General features: G+C 36.7%; 1 protein-coding gene across 1 annotated transcript in view; it reads left to right on the top strand.

Moving 5' to 3' along the window:
• The window catches only part of LOC104522209 (trafficking protein particle complex subunit 10), a gene marked incomplete at its 5' end in the record, with an annotated part of 33,810 nt that overhangs the window by 5,337 nt on the left and 14,426 nt on the right, over positions 1 to 14,047 (top strand). The window contains 8 exon segments of the mRNA XM_010164435.1: positions 1,339 to 1,450; positions 2,475 to 2,722; positions 4,464 to 4,610; positions 6,278 to 6,392; positions 7,576 to 7,652; positions 10,378 to 10,469; positions 11,649 to 11,789; positions 13,913 to 14,025. Of these exon segments, the coding sequence (XP_010162737.1) occupies positions 1,339 to 1,450; positions 2,475 to 2,722; positions 4,464 to 4,610; positions 6,278 to 6,392; positions 7,576 to 7,652; positions 10,378 to 10,469; positions 11,649 to 11,789; positions 13,913 to 14,025 (1,045 nt within the window).

The raw sequence follows: 14,047 nt of genomic DNA, 5'->3' as shown, positions 1-14,047 counted from the left end.
CTCCCCTAAGCCTTCTCTTCTCCAGGCTGGAGAGCCCCAACTCTCTCAGCCTGTCCTCATAGGAGAGGTGCTCCAGCCCTCTGATCATACTCATGGCCCTCCTCTGGAGTTGCTCCAGTAGGTCCATGCCCTTATGTTAGGGGCCCCAGAAATGAACACAGTACTCCAGGTGGGGTCTCATGAGAGCAGAGCAGAGTAGAGGGGGAGAATCACCTCCCTCGACCTGCTGGCCACACTTCTCTTGATGCAGCCCAGGACATGGTTGATCGCAACCGTAGGTTGCCAGCTCATGTTGACCTCGTCCACCAGCACCCCCCAGTCATTCTCCTCAGGGCTACTCTCGATCTCTTTTCCACCCAGCCTGTATTTGTACTTGGGGTTGCCCCAGCCCAGGTACAAGATCTCGCACTTGGCCTTGTTGAACTTCATGAGGTTAGCACAGGCCCACCTCTCAAGCTTGTTAAGGTCCTTCTGGATGGCATCCCCTCCCTCCAGCGTGTCAACTGCACCACTCAACTTGGTGTCATTGGCAAACTTGCTGAGGGTGCACTCGATCCCACTATCCATGTCGCTGACAAAGATGTTAAGCAGCGTCAGTCCCAATACTGACCCTTGAGGGACACCACTCATCACTGGTATCCACTTGGACATCAAGCCATTGACCTCAATTCTTTGAGTGCAATCATCCAGATGATTCCTTATCCATCATGTGGTCCTTCCATCCTGTCCATGTCTCCGGACCTCAATTCTTTGAGTGCAATCATCCAGATTATTCCTTATCCACCATGTGGTCCTTCCATCCTGTCCCTGTCTCTGCAACTTAAAGACAAGGATGTCATGCGGGACAGTGTCAAACGCCTTGCACAAGTCCAGGTAGATGACATCAGTTGCGCTTCCCTTAGCCACCTATGTTGTAACCCTGTCATAGAAGGCCACTAAATTGGTCAGGCACGATTTGCCCTTGGTGGAGCCATATTGGCTGGCACCAATCACCTCCTAATTTCCCATGTGCCTTTACCATAGTTGCCAGGAGGATCTTCTCCATGATCTTGTCAGGCACAGAGGTGAGATGGTATCTCGTAGTGAATCACGATCTGAATAGACAACGGAACTTACTGGCATAGCTGTATGACTTAATCTTCCTTTGTGAACCTCCCTGAGTTAGGAAGAAATGGTGCATCTGCTACAATGTCAGGTTTTCTGATATATGTGAATACTGGAAGGGGAAGAATGTTGGAAAAATAAGTTTCCAGAGCTCTGTGTGAATGAGGGCAGGCTGTAATACCAGACATGGTTACTACCAGTAACGTGCCCCTTGTATTGCTTATGTGTCAAAAGGAAGAACTGGCCTTTGTCTTTGAGATGCTGCAGCAATTTGAGGATGCTCTAGTGCAGTATGATGAACTGGATGCCTTGTTTTCTCAATACGTTGTCAACTTTGGGGCTGGTGGTAAGTGTCTTTAAAATGTTCAATAAATGTTAAGAGTAATAATTTCTTTACTGTGTTTCTGCTAAAATAACCCAGTGCTTTGGGTACCATGTGCGTACCTGGAGAAAAAGATGGTACATTGCAGTGAAGATGCACTAGGCAGTTCATGCTCTTGTTTTATGCTATATACAAACTCAAGATTACATCAGTGATATTTTATTGAAGTATTGTTTTTCATCTCTGAGGCTTAGACGTAATTTTTAATGAAAACCCGCGTTTTGCTTTTATCCAATGATTGTTACAAACAGAGCACTGAAATTCTGTAATTACCTAAGTATTGATCTGGCTGGGATACAATTGCTCTTGTCACAGCTCACTACTAAGTTATCCGATAAAGAGCTTCTTGGAAAAATGCATTCAGTTTTGCCTCAAATTACATGACACATTCAGTAATCGCTAAAAACCTGAATGGTCCCGTGTGTGCTTAATCTGCACTACAGAAGGTTTAGCTTTCCCTTCAAGAAAAATTACTGTACCTGAAGTATCAGATAACTTTAAACTGTTTTAAGAAGCATCTGTCGTTATATAGCAGCTTTGATCAGATATGTATTATGAATCTGGTAAAAATATAGTGCAGGAATAATTGCAGTGAAATATATTTGTCCTGACTGAACGTGATGCTATACCTGAAAGTGGGGGCACACCTCTCAGTGACAGCTGAGTAAGAAATACTCAAGTAGATAAAGTTTGCTTGTTTTGAACTTCAGGTGGGCTTAATTGCTGAGAAGTACATTACAAACTGATTGCCACTATACTAATAACAAATAGGCAATTAAGACAAAATGCCCATGGGGTTTAAATGTTCTGACTTTGCTGTAGAAGTTCTGCTGATTTTTGTTTTGTTTGTAGAATTAAGACATTAAGTCATTTATCCATGTGATAAACTTTAGAAAGACCGAGCCAGCTCACGACCTCTGGAGGGAGGAAGAAGATGCTTTGATAGAAAGCAGTGGTTGATTCTTGGATATTAACTTTATTTACTTAGATGGTGCAAACTGGCTGACGTTTTTTTGCCAGCCAGTGAGGAGCTGGAATGGTTTAATTCTCCGAAAACCAATAGACATGGAGAAGAGAGAGCTAATTCAGAATCAAGAAGCTACTCTACTGGACTTGCGTAGTTACCTATTTTCTCGACAGTGCACGTTATTAATCTTCCTGCAGAGGCCATGGGAGGTTTCCCAGCGAGCATTGGAGCTTCTTCACAACTGTGTGCAAGAACTCAAGCTGTTAGAAGTGAGTCAGTATAATATGTTCCATTATGTGAATGATTTTATCCAATTATGACCTAACAAGATTTTTGAAGTTTAGATGTTGGTGACCAGAATACAGTAAGCACTGGCTGTGAGTTACCAAAATGTATTGTAATAGCAGATTGTAACAGTGCTACAGTTGAATGTTTCATCATGAGCATGTCTTTGGAAAGAAATTTGGAGACATCACATCTGAAAACCAAACCTGTATTTAGTTAAAGTATTCTAGTCTTCATCTGAAAAGTTAACTTCTTAAGCTGGTAGATAATTTGTCTGCTTCTTTCCTGGATTTATTACCAGTCTCTTGAACTATAGTTCTCATCATTTAAATCTATAACAGTGTTGTATTGAAGAAAATAAGGCAGAGTGGTCAATATGCTGATATGCAGGCTAGTAGGCTGTAACAAAAAGGAACAGTATCTGCAGTAGGGCTTCTTACTGCCATGCAAGTTGCACGCTGCTTTGACCACCTTTTGTGGTTCTTACTTTGTGATTCCTTTTGGAGCCCAGTAATGCTTTTCTATGTTACGCCTGTGTCTCTGGCTATCTCATCCAATGACGGAAGAAAGAGATAGAAACAAGTGACAGCTCTCAAAGCCCTTTGTCATACTGCATGCCTGCATGCTTTACCCCTCTTCCCTCCATACTTTAGTTTCTGCTGGCGTTTTTTAATCCTCTAAAGAGGCTTTATCAGGGAGGGATGTTGTACGCTAATCATCCCCCATGTATGACCACAGATGTCTTTGTATTGAAATACATCTTTAACAACAGCGTAGTGTGCATGAGAATATTTCTGGATTTCACCTTGTGACTCATCCATGTCCTTAATCCTGTGGTGTCTGGTTCTCTGTTAGTTTTATCTGTGTTAACAGTAGCTGCTAACTTTTGCCTGTCTGACACTGTGATAGTAAGTTCCCTAAGTTCTGTCTGTTCATCTGCATTTAAAAACAGAAAATCTACTTCAGATGCTTTGCTGACACCTTCATATATTCTAAAACTAACATGTAATTCCCATATATAGTATGTTTTGTGTGTGTGTTTTGTGCTGTTTTATTTTTTCTTTCCAAAATAAAATGCATCCAGCTTTCTGAATCTCTGAAGGTACTTCCTGCAGTTCCCCTTTTGCTCCACCCCAAGTCTGTCCTGTGCCTCCCACATCTGGGGCTCCTCTCTGCACTGTCTCTTATTTCTGGTGTTTCAATGTGATGATCCAAACTGAATGCAGGTGTTCAGGCTGTAAGACAGTAACACTTATTTGTGCATAGCATGTAGTTATCCCTGTTGTGATCCTTTTTCTTAATACAGATAAACCTATTAATGTGGCTTGACACCACTGAACACATAGTGGAAATCTAAATTACTCTGTTATGATCTTTTTCTTCCTGAAAATTCTTTCATAATTCAGATATCTTTTTTTTATTTTTTTTTTTTTACCCCAAATGCTTTGTACTTGCATGTTGAACTTTCCTGTCACATTGCCTAGTTCATCATGGGTTTCAAGACTTTCATAGTCTTTCTAAAAGAAATATTTTTGCATTGTTTATGGACAGGATTTTGAGAAATTGTTGCTGTGATTTAGTTAATCTTAATCTTTATCTTGATTCTTGAAAAATTATAGTAACAAAGTCTCCTGTCTTTCTCTATCATATCAAAGTATTTTACTGATTTATTTTCTTATCTGACCAATGTTTATTTCCCAGTTAATTTTATCTGTTCATCTTCAGGTCTCTGTTCCTCCTGGAGCTTTGGATTGTTGGGTATTTTTGAGTTGTTTGGAAGTCTTACAAAGAATAGAAGGCTGCTGTGATAGGGCTCAAATAGATGCAAATGTTTCCCACACAGTTGGCTTATGGAGCTATGCCACTGAGAAGGTGAGCAAATGTTTTGTGTTGCAGTTGAGGTATTACAATTTTGAAGTAGACCATTTCTTTCTGGGGAACAGATTTTGCACTTTTTATTGTGGAATTTAATATGGAGTTATGTATATTGTCTTAAGTCCTAATCTAGATGAGGCATCCAGGTTTATATCCACTTTTTCCCACTGTCATATGGGAGGCCTGGGAATAACTAGGGTGTGTTCACATCTCTGTCCCAGCCTCACTCACTGCTAGTTTGATAATGACGGGCTAATTAAACTCCAGAACAAACTCAGTCGGTGTTGACTGAGAGAAGGAGCATGAGTTTAAGTTGTAGCAGGATAAATTGCCTGGATTTGGATGCATTTACTTTATAAATAGAGATGACAGTAATCTGTTTATATAGTTCATTATATCTTCAGAATGCTAGGATGGTGGTAATAGACCCCTAGCTTCACTGAAGGTGCTTTACCCTTGGTGGCTTCTGAAAGAGGCAAATAAGTAGTAATTTGCAATTTTTTATTTACAACCCCTTACTATAAAGTAAAAGTTTTTTATTTCTATGAAGAGTTGGTGCCTAAGGTCGCTACTGCTTTCCACTCTTGGAAATCAGTTTAGAAAGATGACAAACTCCAGAAACTACTGAAATAGCATTTTGTGGATGTTTTTGAAGACCAGTGTAAGCTCATCCTCTTGTTTGCGTAGCCCGTAGAATATTTTCTATTTATTTTAGTCATAGTTTGTCCATATTTCAGTAGACTTGGGAATCCCCTAACTGACCCTAGGTGGTCTTTGTCTTATTACAAAAGCACAGAGAGACAATTGCACCTTGAAAAGTTACTGATTAAAAACACACACAAAAAAGAGGGAGATCAGAATAAGGGAAACAAGGAATTGTTTGAAGTGGTGACGGGTGCATCAGATTCCTCCCGTGTTGCTTATATGTTTCTATGGAAGGTGTGTACCTGACTTGGAAATGTTCATCCCATTCATAGCTCTTCTAACACAAAGAGTAAAAGGAAAAATTGTAGGTAATGAGTAGCAGTAAGGTGGAACAGACTAAATGAAAGAAAATTATCAACTAGTGACAAAATTAAGTGGAACTTTTAAAAAGAAAGTTAATGGTTATCCCCATTTTATATGATGGAGAGTAATATGACAGGCTGAGACCTTTTTTCTTTTGTCGGCTTACCTTGGTAGTTGATTGAGTTATTCTAAATCAATTAACCAAATGTCCAACAGAACTGAAGTTCTTTAAGACTGTATCCTCTGCTGACTTCTAGGTATCAAGTGTACCAGCTGCTGTCTAGAGGGATTTTATGGTAGTTGTGTGGCACTGTTTTAACACCGTTAGCTATGCTAATCATCTCTTTTTTGAGAAGGTTTTCACTTTAATTTTATTAAGAATGAAATTGCATATACGTGCATGTGTTCTGATGTTATTTGAGTCAGTAACTTATATGCAATTTCATTCTTAATAAAATTAATTTCCACCGTGAGAATGATAATTACTTTTGAAAGGTTCTCTACTTTCTTCCCATGAAACAACTTTAATACAGATCTTATAAGCAATATAATATAATAGCAGTGAAAATGTATTGTAGTAATGATGTAATAGAATGAAAGGAGTTTTATAATGATTTTGTAGCCTATTGAAAACAAGCATCTCTATTATCTTATAGTTAAAATCTCTGGGTTATCTGTGTGGACTTGTGTCAGAGAGGGGACCCAATTCAGAAGACCTTAACAGAACTGTTGATCTGTTAGCTGGGTTGGGAGCAGAACGCCCTGAAACAGGTATTACCAGGAATGTAATAACTAATAACTGACATTGACTTAAATACATAGCATATCAATATATCAGTAATAATAATTACCAAGTATCCCTACATATATATAAGCATTGATAGAACTCTTATTATATTTTTCAAGTTTTTTTTAATGTGTGTCTGGTACTTTGAATTATCAGTGCATCTCCTTACTGTTGCAAATATGAGTTTTTCCGTTAATGCTCCCTTTATCAGCATTTAGGTAAATAGTCTTGAACAGTACTGGTTTTGAATAAAGTTGTTAATACTTTCAGACAAGTATTAAAAATGAAATTATTTGAAAAAAGAAATGGAGCATCCTTGATCTGCTGAAAACAGATAACCTGCAGGTGGAGCTACAAAGTGATATTATTTGAGTTGAAGTGATATTATTTGAGTGGCTGAACAATTAAATTTATTTACCTCTTATGGATTTTATCACTCACAAAGATATTTCTGAAGAGAAGAAGCTTTCAGGTGTTAAATATGCTAGAACAATTACCATCTTTGAAGCATTAGCTGATAGGCTGACGCTTCATTTGCTGGTGCAGGTATGATGATGTATGATTCTTAATTCAATGCTATAGTGCCTGCTGTAGTTATTTAAAATGGAGGCTTTTTTCTTCTAGAAATACTGACACTTATTTGGTCTGGCAAAGACTTTTAAATTGATCAAGCTACTTCAGAAAGAAAACTTGGTCTTGCTAACCATTTTCCTTTGAAGTACATTGTTTAAAGTAGTAAAATGTCTTTAAATTACAGTATACTTCTGTCATGCTGATTTATAAATCAGCATGAGTGTGGAACTGTGAGAATATTACTCTTGGCACAATATGGTATTTAAGTACAATTGTGTGTGTTTCTAGGTTGAATAAATTTTATTAAATACTGTGTGGAGAAGTTAGTATAGTTACTATACTCCTATTTACCTTTACTCTGCTACCCTGAACATCACTGGTGTGCATGCATGCCCAAAGAGTTGTGAAACAACCTTTCTTGATCTTATTGTAGAGCCTGGGGAAGAAACTCATGATCTAAATATTAGTGATGTTTCTCACATAAAATTAGTTTTAAGTTTTCTCTCCACTTTCTACTGAAGGAAAAAGGTGTGTGTGTGTGTTATTAAAACAGTAATGTATTTGTGACACCTCTTGTTCTGCTTTTTTCTGAAGCCAATGCATCACAGAGCCCTTATAAGAAACTTAAAGAGGCCTTATCATCTGTAGAAGCTTTTGAAAAACACTACTTAGTAAGTATAAGTTTTGGTTATTTATGTTAGTTTTGCATGTTTACATTATAGATTGAATAGGGCCAAAATTTTCAAACCTGAGAAGATAACATTGAGAGCGTAAACCTGTATTTTGGTATCAGAGGTTATTGCTTACACACTGAACACAACAAGGCTGATTTGTTTTACAACTGGAACCCTGTATGTGCCCCAAGTCTCAAATATTTGGATTAACGTCAATATTTATGGTTATGAGTTGGAGGTCATTATCTGTTATACATGGTTATTAAAAAAGCCAAGATCATGGCTATCATATTCTGCTATCCCAAATTCAGAGTTAATTGAATCTTCCCCAGAAGAATATTGATGAGTGAATTTAGCTTCCTTTCAAATGGTTTAGACTTGTGTCTTGCAGTGGGTCTTAGGTAGTTTAATTTATAGTGTTGAATTTTTTATATAAACTATGGGACATCTGTAGATAATAAGGTTGGAGATTGAAACACTGGAATTCTCATTCTGCCTATAAACTATGGGACATCTGTAGATAATAAGGGTGGAGCTGGCATAGATTGAAACACTGGAATTCTCATTCTGCTTTAATATGCATATTTATTTCCTGACAGCTCCCTTATTGAGGAGCCATTGTAACAGTGTTGTGGTTTTGTTTTTGTTTTTTTTTTTTTTTTGAAAAGATTGTTAAATTAAAATACCACTGTCACATGAGCGTGTTTGATTTTCAGGGGCTTGTTTTGTTGGTGTTTTGGTTTTTTTTTTTCTTAAACAATTTTCCTCTGAAATTTCTTATATTTGCAGTACTGCTGTTAGAGTTTTCTGTGGAAAAGTTGAAGGAAAACTGAGTAATTTTTTTAAATCTGAAAACTAGGTGGTACTTATTTAGACAAAATCCTATTGCAAGAAGAAGTCTCAAAAGATTTTGTCTGAAGATACTAGGTTTAATTTTGGTACTTAATTTCTTTGTAAGACTAGTTGGATTGCTGGACCAAAATGAAAATCTTCAGACCTGCAAGTTCCGGCTTGCAACTGAAGATCTCTGCTAAATTCAGCAGTATCCTCCTGAGTTTAAGAAACTAATTGGGATCTGCAGAGCTTGCCAATGAATGAATTGCAATTCCTGTTTGTATTTCTGACTGTACTTTTATGCAACAGAAATTCAGATATTAGAAACACTATAAAAGATTATTTTCTATGTATGTTGTCACACAAATATATACAATTTAAGTATACCCATATTTTATCCATGTACTCAGTGGAGGAGAACATAGAATTAGTTAAAATTTTCAGAAACAGCTAAGAAATTATTTGCGCTTAAAATTTTAATGAGTCTGGAAAGTAAAATGCAGCTTTTCAGACATGTTGAAAGCAAGAAGTGATGAGCTTTTATTACCAGAAAAGGCTTTGTTCTCATTCAATGACTAGTCTCATGTGACAGCTTCAGAATCTTTTGTAAGACTGTCAAATCTACAAGCATGTTGGCTTGTACCTTAATTTTGAGGGAACATAGCTTTTCATTGGTGTGTGTAGCTGGTGCATAAGACCTCTCTGGTTATACTGATCTGTTAAGGACTTAGTTTAGTTTATTGTAGGATATTGTTGTGAGTTCTTAAATAAATAAATAAGTTATTTTTATGGGCTCTCCATAACAGACATAAAAAAAATGGGCTCTGGGAGCTCATTTTAGGTAGTTTTCCTGCCCCATAGGAATAGATACTCTGCAAAATGCTTACGCAGTTGGAAGCTCTTAAGCAATGTGTTTTCAAGGCTAGAGTAGTTCTTAGTACACTAAGTGCAGGAGAAAGAGCTTCTGTGGAAGGCTGATGACAGAAGAGGCTGCGGGTTTGTAAATATGATATGAAATGTTTTAACATTTAACATGATATGAAATGTAACTGACCAGAGATTATTACATACTTGAGAAGAAAGTTTGGTGGTGCTATACAGTGTGTGTTGTAAGAGCTAATTTTGTGAGAAAGATTTGATGCTGTTACTACAAGCTTAGGGTGAGGTAAGGAAGGTGACATGTGGGCAGTGTGGCTGCATTGGAAGTGAAGCTTCAATATGACTGAGAAACTTCAACTTGGGATTGCCTAGCTTCAAGCAAAATTTCTTTAAGGCACACCTGCAAAAATACTTATTCTGATTGTCACTTAGCATTTTGTGTTTAATTGTATGTTTACATACTGCAGATTTCATATACTGGATGGTATTATGTGCAGCTTCAGTGAAAGACTGATGTACGTAGCTGATTGGCTTTTGAAGTATTAGTTGTGAGTCTCTGGGGTGAGCTCAAATATTGTTCTAAATATTCTGTGTTGTACCCTGGAATGATACACTACACAATCCTGCAATCATAGTCTTATAGGATATAGTCACTGAGAAATGGGTGCTTTCAAAAAAAGACAGGAGGATTAAAGTGTAAAGAAGTTCTTTAAACTGCATCTCATCTATTTTGGTGGTTTAGAGTTGCCTCATCTAATTGTTAACAGGCTTTTTTCTTATGCTATTTATAACACAGATAGAGGATTAATTACCAACTGTAGAAAAAGTGAAGATGACTTGGTACAAACTACTTTGTATTGTGTGCTGGTGACAAGGGGGAATCTAAAAAGTGACTCATTCTGGTCCTTTGTTGTAGTAACTTAGTTACTGGCTATAAGTTTGTTTGAAATACCATGTAGCTACTAAAAATACATATAAAGCTTATAATAGTTTCTTTTCTTTTAAACAGGATCTGTCCCATGCCACCATTGAAATGTACACAAATATTGGAAGAATTCGCTCAGCTAAGCTTGTGGGAAAGGACTTGGCAGAGTTTTATATGTAAATATGTGTTAAATGCCTTAGCTTTGAGAAGTTTGAATATAATCCTTGAGGAAAATACACTGTATTTAGAAAGGAATTTTTAAAACTATTTTTTAAAACGTAAACATACCCTAAGTTTCAGGCTGTATTTCGGGGGGGGCAGGGGAGGGCAGAAAAAGAACATCAGCAATCTCTTTATATCAAACCTTAATTCTCACCTCATCATTTAGTACTCTTACCTTTAACTGTCCTATATTCTTTAGCTTGATTCTGCCTTCTAGGGACAAAAAGACAACAGGTGTGGAGAGGAAAGGGATAGCTTTGCATTTACTATAGCCTGCTTTGTAACATAGTTTCTTATTTGTTTCAAAGTTTATAGTTATCTTAACTACATATATGTTTATCTATATACACCTAAGAAAAGCCAGAAAACATGTTCTTTGAAGAGTAATCAGTTTCATATTTGAGGTTGTGATTGCAAAATCTTTGTTTCCCCTACTGTGAAATTTACAGTGATTTTATTCCTAATTTCCAAATTTTTTTTTTGTGTTTATCCCTGCTGTTAAATTCCACTAAAGGAACCTCCTGCACTGGTTTTCTGTTTAATTTTATTTTTCTTATTTGGAAGAATTTCTGAGTCTTAAGTGGCTTTTTTTGGAAAATATGTTTAGTTGTGCTTTTCACCTATATTGAGTTAAGCAGTCTGATCTTCTAGACGCAACAGGTTCTTCTAAATTAACTTAAATTTTGACCTGAATGGAATAACTCTCACTAGGGTAGTTTAAACACTACTATGGAACTGCTGCATAGTGATGAAATGATACTTTGATTGAAGCATTTTCCTGCTTTAAAATTGTTGAGTAAGCATATTTCTAGTTCAGTGTCAGAAGCTTGAGATGGCTTTTGTCGCATTTGTGAGAGGTAGCTTCACCTCACTTGCTCTGATTTGGGATAGATCTGTACATGAAGTATGTAATTGACACTTCATTGCAGTTCTGCTTGCTTAAGTAAATCACATAAAGGTAGGCCAGCCAATACATTGATCTATTACCAGCAAAATACATAGCATAATCTTCATGGCATCTTGTTCATATACAGTGTTCCTCTCCTATCACCCCTTTTTGAAAATGTTTAGAAGAGTTTTCATAGCTGCAAAGGTTCTTATATCATTCTGTATTCATTTCTTTATTTTTAAAGGAGGAAGAAAGGTCCGCAGAAGGCAGAAGTCTATCTTCAAGGAGCACTGAAAACTTACCTTGCTGAGGGCTGGGCATTGCTTGTCACACATACGAGAAAACAGTTAGCTGAATGTCAGAAACACCTTGGGCAGATAGAAAAGTATCCTCTAAAAGACAAAGCCAGAAAAATCAAGACTCAAGAAAATTATTCTTCTGATTATTTTTCTGCCATATCTCTAACTTTTATTTAACAGTAGAGATTGCCAGGCATCAGACAGCTGAGTTATTCTTGTTTCCATTGTTCATTTGGGGAGGGTTGGGTTATTTTTTATTTTAATTTTTTTAACATCTGGATCACTTAAAACCTTTTTCATATGGTTGCTGCTTTCCATTTTAAATATGGCTAGGCTCTTGAGAGCGGTGCAACCTGGATAGTGTGAAGTTTGTCATTAGTTCAACAGATAGCACAGAGATTTTTTTATGATTCTGTTTTAACTGCATCATTATGGAAGTTTTTATGTAGTACTATTTTTTCATTTGGTAAATATGGCATTATAGTGTCTTCCTATATTAAGGAGCTTAATTTCTGGGCTTGCTTTCTGTAACTGCTACCACCTTCTTCCTGTATCTGACCTGGCAAGGACTTTTCTGGTATTTGTAATGGTGACTTTTTCCAAAAGTTATAACAGAAGCTTGTAAGATGAAAATCTTGTGGCTGTGGTGTGTTAATATTTTTTTGCTATTATTTATTTTTTATTTCTGTCTTGATCTCTGATTCAGAAGGGGAGTGAGAGTTACTTGCTTTTAAGTTGCGTAAAAGCTCAGTCTTCAATGTGTGAATGAAATCTTCTCTGTAAATGCCACATAAATACTAAGCGATACTTCGAGAGAATGATTTGGCCCAATCTTTATGTTTGACATGCTTCAAATTCCTTGCTTTGGTACACTCTGCATTATTTTCACACACCAACTCTTATCTGCTACAGCCGGATTTGTTCAAATATTAAATTTGTATTGCTGTACTGTTGCTACTTTCAAGATGAGGTGTACACATGGGGAAAAGTGTACTGACTGGCCTTGAGTGTTTTTTGTATTCTATTTAGCATTAGAAGCAGCACAATTTGAATTCTGATTTTTATTTTAGACTTTTACGTTGTTGCCTAAATTTGGTAGCTAAATTAAGTAACTTGGCTGTAATCTGAACTGTTGTGCTGCCTGTAGGGTATGTAATATAGCAAAATGGCAAATTGTAATTTGTTTTTCGTGTTTTGGAGGAAGGGTACTGCTTTCATTGATGCCATAGTTATAAATGGAATTCCTCTAGGTATTCCAAACTGGGGTGGTCAGCTGAACAGAGTACTTTCTGCAGAACAGTTCTTGTGGAAATTGCAAGGAAAGACAGCTTTTTTCAAATGGTCCTTCTAGCTTTATTTGAAGTTGTTGAGGTTTGGTTTTTTTGTTTTTTTTCTTTGCCTAAGCTCATATTTTAGTCTCTAAGTGACAGTACTAAGAATCTTGCTGTAGCTGAAAATCACCTGAGTTAAATTCAAATTTGTGAAGTATTTTGGGTTCTGTTTTGGGGTTTTTTTTTGTGGTTTTTTTTTGTGGTTTTGTGTTTTTGTTTGTTTGGGGTTGTTTTTGGTTTTGTTTTTTTTAGAACTAGACTTAGACATGGTAAATATCCATGTCCTTTGAAAATTCTTACATCACTTTTAAGCACTCTTAACTTTTTCTGCTTCAGTGCAAATGCTCTTAAAGAATCTGAGTCAGTAATATTGCAGTCTGAGCTACATACTTAAATGAGCATTTGTATCCCCAGCACTCAGAAGTATAAAGAATGTCTTATGACTTAGTTATGGAAAGTGATGCTGTAACAGCTGGCAGCTTCTCAGCCAAGTAAATTGGAATATAATCAAATAGTCGAGTTATTTAGTTCTAAATGTTGGGTAGCATAATTCAACACACTGCCTCTTTAACTTGCAGACTGCATTTATCTGTTGTCAAATAATGAATTTTCTGTGCTCACTAATCTTTTTAGATGGGGGAACATTGCAGAGGTTAATAACAGATCATGTTTTAGTAGGTCTGCAGAAAGTAGAGATTCTGCAATGTTCTCAGGTGATAGTAAATCTTCCATTGTTTCTTTTCTAATGGAAGAGTGTGGTGATGATAAAAGCAGGTCTTATATTAAAAGATTAGAACAGCACTACTTGAACTGTCTTGTTTTTAGTCAAATTTCTGAATGTTGTAGGTTTCTGCCTCGTGTTTCCTTAACTTTGATAGTTATCTTCAAACAAGCAGCCTTTTAGCTGGCGATAATCACTTAACAGAAGATGAACGCAAAAGCTTTTGCCAAGAAATACTAGATTTTGCCAATCAGCAAACAGAGAACCAAGGTAAGTCTGGGTCTTAAATACT

This window comes from Antrostomus carolinensis, unplaced genomic scaffold (assembly GCF_000700745.2).
Source record: "Antrostomus carolinensis isolate BGI_N321 unplaced genomic scaffold, ASM70074v2 scaffold6123, whole genome shotgun sequence".
Lineage (NCBI taxonomy): Eukaryota > Metazoa > Chordata > Aves > Caprimulgiformes > Caprimulgidae > Antrostomus > Antrostomus carolinensis.
Note: the sequence above shows the minus strand (reverse complement) of the source record. Positions and strands in the feature narration are given on the sequence as shown.